This window comes from Atta colombica, unplaced genomic scaffold, assembly GCF_001594045.1.
Source record: "Atta colombica isolate Treedump-2 unplaced genomic scaffold, Acol1.0 scaffold344, whole genome shotgun sequence".
Lineage (NCBI taxonomy): Eukaryota > Metazoa > Arthropoda > Insecta > Hymenoptera > Formicidae > Atta > Atta colombica.
This window is the reverse complement of record NW_017259453.1, coordinates 539,312-551,585: the sequence shown is the minus strand read 5'-3', so window position 1 is coordinate 551,585 and position 12,274 is coordinate 539,312. Positions and strand designations below refer to the sequence as shown.

The following is a 12,274-nucleotide window of genomic DNA, read 5'->3' as shown; positions in this document are numbered from 1 at the left end:
TTATATATTCCTCATTTCTATATATATATATATATATATATATATATGTGTGTGTGTGTGTGTGTATATAATTTTTTTGTTTATCTATTAAAAAAAAACTAAGGATGTTTAGCTAAAATTATAGTTATTTGAATTTAATAATTTAAGTAATTATAATTTAGTAATTTTATATATATAAAAAAGAAGGGAACATTTGAGTATTTTAACTAATAGCAACGAATGACAAATATTTACATCTGATTTACGCCGGATATATTTCATAGTATAGTTTGTTTTGCGGCGGACAGAGCAAAACGGTCGAGAATTTGATTACATCACATTAGGCTGTACATTTTAAAAGGATGATGTAAGTACACAGAATCGTTGATCTTCGTGTGATTTATTTATCACTGGCACATCCGTGCTCGGGCTGTGTGGTATATATGACTATTATACATTGCATGCAACTTATGTGTATCTTCTAAATCGAGTTGTCGCGACGGACGATGACGCTTCCGCACGATTCTTGCATTACCGCGGCTTGCAATAATCACCCGTCGCGAAAGGAGCGTTGTTAATAATCATTAGCAAAACTTCTAGAAGGTGCTGAAATGTTATCACGATATTTATAATACGTATATAGGAAATGATAAAATTATAGATATATGACTATTTATATTTAATATAGTTATCTCTCATTATTATAATCTAATTTAATCTAATATAATCTAAAAGAGATATAGTTATAAAACTGTGATTTCATTTAAAAAACAAATTAATTTGGGTTTATTATTATTATTGCTTTTAATTGTTTTCTGATATTCGTTCTCTCAATATGGTTTTAAAGTATTTACATCTCTCGTTCTTCTTCTACGCTCCTTTCTGCAAATTATTACGGATGTAATCAGTGTCGTGTTAAATAGCGTGAAACGTTTCCTCGAAATCTAGAAAAATCTCATGATATACGGTGAAGGAAAACAAAATACTTGCGGTTATTTTTGCGGGGCAGTTTTTTGATTCACGCGTTGTGACAAAACCACGAAATGTGTGTACCGGCGGCATCGCCCTTTACTACGCCATTCAGCGTTAGCTCGTAAATTTTCAGAAGAGGGAATCTTCTCCTCGGGGAGGGTTTGTCGGCCGAAAGGGCGACTGCAAGAGCATAAGGATCAAGGATCCCCGTGGCGACCGGGCCACGCAGCAACAGGCGGCCCACTTCGCCCTCGGCACACATCCATTACCCCATCGGCTCATCCCGTTTGCACTAGGCGCTTGCAATGAAAATTTATGTCCTAATAAGTGATTCGCGCTCTTCCCGCGGTTATACGCAAACTATAGTAACGATGGTAACTTTCTTCTCTTTGTACAACACATTTCGCTTCAACTGATTCATCACAATCGTAATTAAGAGTCATGAAAGAAAAAAATTATATTTTTTTCAATATTATTTTTATTTGAATTATTAGACTTTGAAATAGAGTACATTTCGTTGATTTAAAACATATTTAATATTATACATACGTATGTACGTTGTGCATGTATACTTTAAATATAAGAGACAAATAATATTAATAATTTAATAATATTATCATTATGTTTTTATCGATATTTTATGGTAATTGTATCATATCATATTAATTAATTAATAAAAAATAACATTTTTATTTTTATATTATTTTTTAAATGTTAGTTTATTTTATTAAATTTTATTAAACAATAAACTTTATATTTATAAATTTGAGGGAAAATATGCTATGTTGTATGTATATGTGTGTTTGTATTATATGAATTTTCTAAAGAAATATGATTGTGAATTATTTTGAGACGATGACGAACAATCCTAGATTTTACTAACCCTAATGTCTTAGAACGTACGTATGGCGTGGATTGATTAAGTGTCTCGGGATAAAAACATTTTCGTCGGCGTAAAAATGCAGTATGCTATGTAGTTAGTAAAACCAGTTCTTTGAAGCTCGTCCTCGTATCTCCTTCTCCTGAACGCCGTAACCATACGTATGTATATACATATGTACGTACATATTTGCTTAAGGCACTATTTTATTTGCACTATATTGAATCCAACATGTAAAATGCAATAAACAAAAAATCATTTTCTATTTCTTCGTTATTAGCATAAATATATGGAACTTTAGCATATGTAGAATTATGACAAATTAATCGAATAAAATGGCAATCAAGAAAGCTTGACATAATATCATGATTCATTTAAATCATTTGTAGACGCCATTTCTCGACAAGAAAATTGTTCCGCCAACTATCACATATTTATGACGTGTAAATGTGCTAAGGGCATTAAGTGAGATCCAGTTCCACTGGTTCGACTGTCTACCCTTCCGGCGTGGGGGATTCGTACGTTGCGAATCACGTTGGTAGCCATCTATCAATCGGGACACAGAAACGTGCCTTTCCTCGCGGCGCTCCGCACATCCTTATTTATAGCGGAATGATCGGCCCATAATTACAGACTCCATGACGAAAACGACCTTCTGCTTATCTAAACAGGGGCTACGGCACCCACTCGCATACACGCAGGTCGATATTTCGGAAATAAACTGCAGAACTGTCCATTTCACGCATCAATTACATGTTTATTCACGTTTGCTGCTCGTCAGATGATAGCTACTTATCTCGGACTTATCTCCGACTTGCTACTTATACTCCCGAAGATGACCCATATGCTTGTGGCTGCGTGATGATTTGCCGGCAGCAAGGTCATATTCTGGATAATTTTTACAATTTTTAAAATAATATAGTACATTGTGAAAAATGCAAAAAATTGTTCTAGATTTATACAAATACTTTTCAATTTTTATTAAAAAGTGTCTTCTGATATTCAAAAATTATAATAATTTAAAGTGGCGAAGGGAATTTCTTAACGCGCAAATAACAAACATAGAGGATAAATTTTTTATAATAATAGAGAGATTGTTGTTTTATTTTTTATTGATAAGATTTAATGAAAACGTATAATTGTTTCCTCGAGGTCTCTTACGTCAGCTTTGTTTATATAACTGGTGTGTAATTATACTTTTTTAAAGTAAATCTGCCCTCCACTTGCCTAATCTCATTTTAAAATATTTTTTCACTTTTTGCATTTTATTCCATTGCCTACATATTAATAATCCACAAATAATTATGCTAACATTTATGTAAACAATAATTCTTTTAAATAATTATCAATATCATCTATAATCGCTTCAAATAAATTATTTATAAAGTCATAAATTATATCTTATGATGTTTTAATGCTATTAGGTATAGTAAAAAGAAATCCATTATTTTTCCATTTCATGCAAAAATAATGGATTTCTTTTTACTACACCTAATATTAAAATATTTATGTTAACTTAATTTTAAATTTAATTTTGTATCTTCTCTCTTAACTGAAAAAAATGTGTTTATTAAAATATTCTTATCGTAAAGACAATATATATGACTAAGGTTTCATTGCTTGTTTATAGAATAATATAATAGAATATTATAGAATAATATAATAAATATATTAAAACTAATAATTATATATACATTCTGATAAAAAAATGTTTCTTATAGAGCAAAGTAGTAAAATCATACATTAATGTACTATTTCGAGTAAGCCAGATCTCATTCGTTCTTTTGGCTATTAATGAACAGTTTATTTTTTCAAATAAAGTATTCAAACGTTTATACATCAGAAGACGCTTCAAAAGCGTCGGAACGGCTGGACGAAGTCTAAACGGAATATCTTGTGTTGAGCATTAACCTCGACGAATCAATTATTTTCTTCTTAATGTAGATATGAATTATTTATTTTCATTTGTAATTGTTGTATTATTTTACTTACAGTTTTGATTTCTACATATTTGTTCAAATAATTTTCGTAAATCTCTCATACTTATTTAATGTACAAATGTATAACAACAATCGTTAATCTACTTTAAATTTAAATAATATTTTAAATAATTTTTTCTTTATGAAAGAAATCTTGTCTTTGAAATTTATTTCGATTGAGGTACAAATTAAAAGAGTTGATTTTGTCAACTTTGTAAATGTTAAAAATTCAGACAAACTGATGAAAATAAAAATCGGAGCGTAAATCGGATGTAATGGGAGACGGAGCGTAAATCGGATGTAATGAGAAAAGCGTAAACGAAACTTCTAGAAGACGAAAATTGAAACATCAAAATATGACAGAAGCGTAAATGCTATATTTTATTGTTTCAATTTTCGCTTTTTAGAAATTTCGTTCATGCTTCTGTTATTTTTCCATAACATCCGATTTACGCTCCAATTTTTGTTTTCATAAGAGAAGACATGAAGATATTAAAAAGCAATCCTAATTGATCATTAGATAACTATTTTAAGATATACTATTTCAAAAATTTTGATTTTACTTTGCTATTACTCTTAGCTACGCAGTAATTATATTCCTGTGTTAGTAAATTTATAATAATATTTATTCATTATAGACCATATAATTTACCTAATCATATTTTTCAGACTTTTAAAAAAAATTTCTATTTTATTTGCTTGCCATATAAATTAATTTTTCTATCATTTTCATTAATCCTTATTATAAGTAAGTAGTATTATAAGTAATTATAATTCATCAGTAAACATTCTTGAAGTTATGCATCACTATCGAATTTGCATCACTATTGCTTCAGAGTTTAATTATAGTTAGAATTCCATTAAATTGGAAATTGGTAATCGTTCAGATAATTAAGATATACATCTTGCTAAATATATACCTGTAGGGTCTTGTTTTTACAATATTACTATAACCGATAAAAAAACGATGAATTTGCTTACATCTCTTGCTTCTCGCGAATCGAAGCATACGCGAAATAATCATAACAGGGACATAAACCGAAGTAAAAGGATGCTGTATTAACCAAGCGGGCATCATGCGAACGATTGGGAGAGGAAGCCAAAACTTGTACAAGAAAGATCTGAGCTGCGTATCCCGTTTGGGGGCCGAGCCGAACGATCTGAGGCCCTCGTTCGAGCTAACCCGAGAGAACTAGAAGGAGAAGGCAACCCCCCGCGCCTTACAATGCAGCCTGATTTATGGCCCGGGCGCACATACATAGAGTTACACACGATATCATAATACCATTAATTCTTCGTCAAATTCCCCGCTGACTGAATCATACTGGCCGCGCAGTAAATCACGCGGGGCGACTAATGTGAGCGCGACCAGCGCGCTCGGCTGTTTTATCTTCTTTGAGCCACGAGGGCAGGTGAATCTAGTCTTGGTCTCCGCTGAATTACTGTTACCCGTTCTGACCGCACCCCCACACTACCTTTCGTTCGTATCTCAAATCGCGCGCGAGCTCATTTCCGTGTGTTTTATAAAGTACATATTCGGAAAGATCCTAGAGAGAGCACGAGTGTGTGGTGACGCGACCGACGGTTTTATTGCGTTATCGAATATTTATTCCAAAATGTATTTACATGTATAATTGCTATTCCCCTGCTTAAACTAATTGTTTCTCTTTGTCTTATGCCTTATTTGTTTTCTCTCAATCGTGATAAATGTAGCAATATTTTGCCCTTAATAATTGCTAATTTATATTTTATTCAATTATTTGTATATTTGCTTGACAATTACACTTAACAAGGTACTATACAAAATATTTTCTTACACGAATTATGATCAGAAAGTTGCTTTATAAAGTGCTTTAAATTTTTCAATACAGTAATGTTAAATTTAATTTATTGATTATTCGCTATTTGATATTATTAATAATAATATAACTTTTAAAGACTTTAAAATAGATAAAAAATTTTAGAGATATAAAAATATTTTCCAATTATTATTAATAATTATTTTGTTATTCGGTAATTTAATAATTTGTCAAATATTTCTTGCAGTATCCGTGGATAAAATGCGTATATTGCTCTAAAGATGTTTATTTTGTAATTATCTCACAATAAAATATATGTTCTTACATATTGTATAATATATAATATTTTTATTTAATTAATATGCACGTAATGCGCATTTCGACACATCAGATACTGTAATTTATTAATTGTTGTTCTACTACTCTTATGTAATATCTATTTAACTTTAGAAATACTGAATAGCGATCATTTGTATAAAATCTACTGAATATTATTATTTGTTTATTTTAATCTTTTCTTAATCTTTTTATACAAAAATTACATTATAGAGAGCCTCATTACGCAAATTAATATATTGCTGCACTTAAAACATAAAAATAAAGTAATTATTTACAAATATTTGCGTTTTAAATCAAGTGTTATATTTCAGATGTCAAAATTTATATATTTCTGTGTTTATCGAATATAAAATGTGTGTTTAAAACACGAATAACGGTTTAAGTAGAGATTGTTATCATCAAATTGAATAAATTTGTGAGGTCGTGTATTTTAGCACTTCTACGCTTTTGATAGATAGATGATATTTCGAAAGTTAAAAAGAATAAATATATACATTCATACATATTAATATATTAAGCAAAATATTACATTGTATGTCATATTTAAAAATTTAAATGTGATGTACGATTTAATATATTGTTTAATATATTAATATAGATGAATATATTTATTAAAAATGTTATAAAATAAAACACTCAGATTTTTTTTAACTCTTAAACAGTTGTAATCTTAACAATATAACATATAAATTAATGTAATTGTTATTAATTTTCTCTTTTACCGATTTAATAAAAAATAAAGAGCAAGTTTCATTCGCAAACAAAAAAAGAAGAAACAGGACATGTATTTTGAAAACCACATCATTTTTAGCGATAATATTTCAAAGATAGATAAAATAAATGACTTACTCTGCCCAATGTGAACCCTCTTCATCCATGGATATATTTGAGGCGGGTTAGTGCCAGAAGTGTTCCCCTTGTTGGACGAATTATTACCCGTGCTAGAGGTACTGGATGTAGAGGAAGCGGGCGACGAAGCAGAAGATGCTGTTGTCAACGTTGAATTTCCTTCGCCGACGCCCCTCGAGCTACCACTCGGTGGTGAAGCAGCGGACGCAGCCACAGACGACCTTGACGAGCTACCAGGTGGTGAAGTCAATCCTGATGCGGCTTTACTTGTACCAGGTGCGACTAAGGGCGTTGGACTATTTCTCGAAGTAGATGTGGTTAAATCTTGCGGAGATGCCACACTGGTGGACGATGTCGAATCAGCATATTTGCAGCTGGACGTTGATGGTGCTGAGGGTGCCGAAGCACCCTGCAGAAGAGGTGTTGTTGGATCCGCGTGAAGTTGTTGCTGAGGATGATGTGGTTGCTGATGATGTTGCGACTGTTGAGCGTGCATACCGTGTTGTTGTGACGTCGTAGTCGCATTTAACCGAGGCTGCGGCTGCAGTTGAGTATAGTCTATCATTCCTGTTGGTGCTGTATGTTGCATACCCGACGCCGGTGTGGCATAAGGATGTTGAGGATAATGCTGTTGAGGCGAATAACAAGGTGCAGGATAGCTGGTAGAGGCTGCATTTGGATTGTAGTACTCGCCACCAGCCGGCGATGCTGCCTGCATCGGTTCTCCAGGTGAATTCGCGGTCGGTCTTGGCTGTTGCTGTGGCTGTTGACCCGCGTAGCATGATGCGAGCGAGTTGACGAACTGATAGGAACTCATTCTTCACGTACCTTCACCTGCCGTCAACGTCACTATATCAATATCGTGCACGTCTATGTTCCGTCATTCACGAAAACACTGACGTTGTGTTCGATTGGTTGAGGCGGTTCAACAACGCGCGTCGTCATTAAGTATAGAAACTTGTCATCGTGTTGCAATGACAAAAATCGCGCGACAGACACACGTGACCGGCTACTCCAAGTACAAATTTCACCTTGTTCGTCGAACGATTCACAGCTATCACGACCTGTTACACGCGACAGAAACACGTCCCTAAGCGATTCGATAATGAACGAGGGGTTCAGGACTAATAGAGAGAGAGGCAGACGTCTGGCGGCAGGCGGGTCGAGCCTGAATTCGAACCGACCTGCGAGTCAAGTTTATGAGGGCCACGTGGGCCTGGGCTATAAAACTGTCTTCTGCTTCTTTATGAGCTCAAGAGTCGCGATTACCTACAGAGAACTCGTGGGCCCATCGTGCAGTAGCGCGTAACGAACAGCTTATCGAGGCGCCCCATTGAAGATGACCTTGTAAAGTCTCTTCTCAATGAAATAACATGTCAAGTAACACATATGTACGCGCATTAAAATTATTTATGCGATGATTAATTGCGCTTGAATGTTGTCACAGGTGTTGCACTTAACAGACGGCTTTATATATCGCGGCAACGGCAACGCGGTAGAAGCTCGACTTCACGGTAAAGGGTAAAGAGTGTGTACCCGCACGCGAGTTCGCCGCCGTTCTTGTTGCGTGCGCGAAGGGTGGTTGGTATCGTACTGAAGGCTTCGCCACGATCCAACGGAAGGCCGGTGTGTGCGGTAGCTTGTCACGTGCCCGCGCTCTCTGCGTGTCAGAGGAGCGCCTCGACCAATCCCTGCCGTTCGTCAAACCTTGATTGGTCTCTCCGTCGGCGTACGATTCTTCAACCCCGTTCCTTGCGTCTCCGTCGAGTCTCCGCTCTGCCGCTGGCGCTCGTCGTGTGGTAGTGTTGCCCGGCTGCTACCCGACGTGACAGGAACCGATGAGAGGGGTGTGCGTAAGAGAGAGAAAGAGGGCGAGAGAGGGGTCAAGGAGAGGGGATAGCACCGTCAGGGGGGCTAATGGAGAGATATTCGGGAGCCCTGAAACCGCTGGTGGGGGAGAAGTATCTCGATCGCTCTCTCGTTCTCCTCTGCAGCCTTCTAGCCGCGACGTCACCAAGAAGCAGTCTTCCGTCCGCTTTGCGAGGGGGGCTACGCGCGCACGCGCCCCCTACTGTATAGTCTCGCGGTTGAAGACAGACGAAAAAGAAAAGGGGTGGTACGAATACCGAAGGCGCGATTGTTCCTTACTCGCCCGAAAACGATTCACCCATTAATATCACCGTATCTTCGTCGATTTCATCCGTCGCGAATCCATTTTAGCTCCATCATACGTATCGTATCTCTTCTTGATCAGGAGATGGAAGAAAAGTACGTTTTATAAGTGCAAATTGCTGTACTTGCATATTGCAACGCGGGACCATGAATCGGAGTATGATCGGGCTCACTTTCGACCGCTCTTTTCCTTGATGTGCATATATCTGACCTTTCGTTAACAAAATTCCGATGAGATCGTCGCGCGTTCGTCGCGAGAGACGCAGATTCAACCTGAAAACGTGTGATTCTCCAACCGCGGCTAAAGAAGGGGCGCGTGCACATAAGTCAGCCCGGTGGCCGCGGTTGACAGTTTTATGAGAGTTTGATAGTCTTCGCCGCTCACTCCTCTTTTCACAACGAAAGGACAGGAGAGAAAGGGCGGCCTAGAGGGAAAGAAATGCGTAAAGGAAAGAAAAGAGAAAAGTAGAAAAACAGAGAGAGAGAGAGAGAGAGAGAGAGAGAGAGACGCGCACTACGCACCACACTCTTTATTGTCCCATAAATTCAAACCTGTTGCCTGTAGCCGAGAAAGACAAGGAGGGAAGAGCGTGCACGAGGTAGAATCCTCTCCCAATCGCGATTCGATTGACGCCCCCGTTATCGCTCGTACGGCGAACCCGGACGCAACTCGTAACTCACTGAGCCGGCCTGAGAGGAGAGCCTTTGGAGTTGGCGGCTCTAAGCAGAAGCATGTGTGACGTAGTAGCCAGTTGGTCAAACGGGGGGCATTCCGGGGTAACACGGGGCGGAGGGGACAGTTGAGGAGGCGGAGCTCTCTTTGCTCATCACAGATAAGACTTTAAATGAGTTTTTTTTATGCTTTATGCAAAATTTCTTTGACATTTTTATAGTGTATTCGCAGTATTCTCTTCTTCGCATGTGGATTAATTTATTGAGTTTATGTTTCTAAAATTTTATTTCTTCAAATTCCAAAATTTTGCCTTTATCTATTATTGAAATTTTATTGTTATTAAAAAAATAACATAAAGATTTTATAAAAACAACAATTTTTCAGCTGTTACAATAAAATTAAAACTTAAATTGAGATTTCTTCATTATTTTCCCTGTAATGTCTTTTCTTATTTGCGTTATTTCTATCACGTAGATCGCTTTAATTCGCAGCGTTAATAATTTGGAAGGAAGAATAAAATTTTGAATATAGGCCGATAGTGTGGCAGTTGCTCGCCAGATGTGGTGAGTGCGGCTGTTCTCGTTGAATTGTGGCGCGCGCCCGCCCCCGGCCGTCCTACCCTTTCCTCTTCTTCTCCCCACTACTTAATCGTTTACCCCACTGCTCAGTCGAAACTGGGTATCTCTTCTACTTTGAGTCGTCGCATCTGTGTACGTATATTGCCGTATCCCCACTATTTCCATAGCATTCGCCACTTCAGAGTTGGCTGTTTATCCTACACTATCATTTTAGCCCTCTTCTTTCACGTGGCTGATGAAAAATCGTGATCCAAAGACTCGGCTGTAAAAACAGTGAAATTCTATTTTATCATTTAATGACTAATGCTCCACTATCTTTTATGATTATTACTGCCACTTTTAATATTTATTTACAAAGCATTTCAGTTTTTATATTTTAATAAAAAATACATACAAATGTATTTTTTATCAAATCTATGAAGATAGAAAGAAAGAATGAGAAATAAGAGTTATTATACGCACAATAAAATATATACTATACACAATAGAACTATAGAATATACTATATATAATATACTATAGAATATACTATACAATATATATTATATTATAGAAAGATATATGGATGAACATCATGTAGATTATCGACCTAATTTTTTTGAATTTTAAACATTTTGCATATTTTTTATTATTGCTCTTATTATTGCTATTATTTTGTTATAGATTTACAATTATTTTACAAATTACATTATGAAAATGCAGAAAAATCAATAAACACAAGTCATAAAAATAATATAAAATGATGTAATAACTTTTATTCGGGTTTTCATATTTAATTTTTGAAATTATTTTACTCTCTTTACTGCGAGCGTGTGCGCGCGTGTCAGCGGGTCAATGTGTTTCGATTTAACGCAATTGATGCCTGATGATGACGAAATTCTATGACAAGAAATAAGGCCTGGTCGGCCTACTTCAGTCGATCTAAGGTGCATTGCCTTGAGGTCTCGTGTCACTCTTCATGGTAGACCCTCTCCATTAGAATTTCCAATAAAGCTGTCGCAGGTGTAAAAAACATATCAAGACCCCCATGAATCATGTGTCGCAAAGCGGAGCCGCCAAGACACGTGTATCTGTTATGCTTTCTCTCCATAATTCGCGGGATGGTTTATGCACCCGTTTGTCTGTTCTCTCTACCTCTCTTTTTGCACTATTATAATCTATACCTCGCACTATCATCCATCCAGTGTCGATAGTTCGATGACTCTGCCAAAGCAATTATTATCATTGAAATTAGGTTTTAATCGTATACATGAAGAATGATTCGAATCATCTATAAATGTTTAACCTTCGGGCAATTGTGAATCGATGACATCATAAATAAATAATAAGGTGAACAGTAAGAATTCTCTAATAGCGATTCTAGTTGAGAGATATGCGTTAATTTATATCAACATGATGTATGAATTTATTGATTGCTTAGTGAGGAAAACCTTTCCGTCGGAGAGCCCTATAATCGGTGTCATCATTCATTCGGCAATTATGAATTTAACAGATCACATCAAATTAATTGTAACTATCAAGTTAAGATTGGATTTCGCAAAGTATCCGGTTTACAAGTAATTTTCAGTCAATACACGCTATGAATTCATAATTCATTGTAGCTCTCTAATATATAGAAGTATAAATTAAATATCTTTAATCTTCATATGAAATAAGATGAGATGAGAAGAAACTCATAATATTCAGAAACAAATATGTGTATAGATATAAATATTTATTTAAAATATTACTTATATCTGTACGAAGATAATGTATAATAGTTGCATTCAGTAGAAAAAGCAGCTTTGCAAAATTCTTTATGATTGGTATTGCTCTTAGTTCCTCATTGGATCTAAATATATAAACCAATCGTATATATATATATATATATGTGTGTGTGTGTGTGTGTGTGTGTGTGTGTGTGTGTGTGTGTGTGTGTGTGTGTGTGTGTGTGTGTGTGTACGTGTAAATTTATAATAAAATTTAATTTTATACGTATATATTCATTTCATGTCAAAATTCCGTATAATACGCAAAAACAAATTTTACGTAAGAGAATTGGCAGAGAAAAAAAT

The 12,274-nt window shown here is 35.6% G+C and overlaps 1 protein-coding gene across 1 annotated transcript in view; it reads right to left on the bottom strand.

Moving 5' to 3' along the window:
* The window catches only part of LOC108690653 (homeotic protein Sex combs reduced), a 19,882-nt gene extending 10,845 nt beyond the window's left edge, over positions 1-9,037 (bottom strand). The window contains exon 1 of the mRNA XM_018198047.1: positions 6,798-9,037. Coding sequence (XP_018053536.1) covers positions 6,798-7,614 — 817 coding nt within the window. The 5' untranslated portion in view covers positions 7,615-9,037. The remainder of the gene's footprint in view (positions 1-6,797) is intronic.
* Between the last annotated feature and the right edge of the window lie 3,237 nt (positions 9,038-12,274).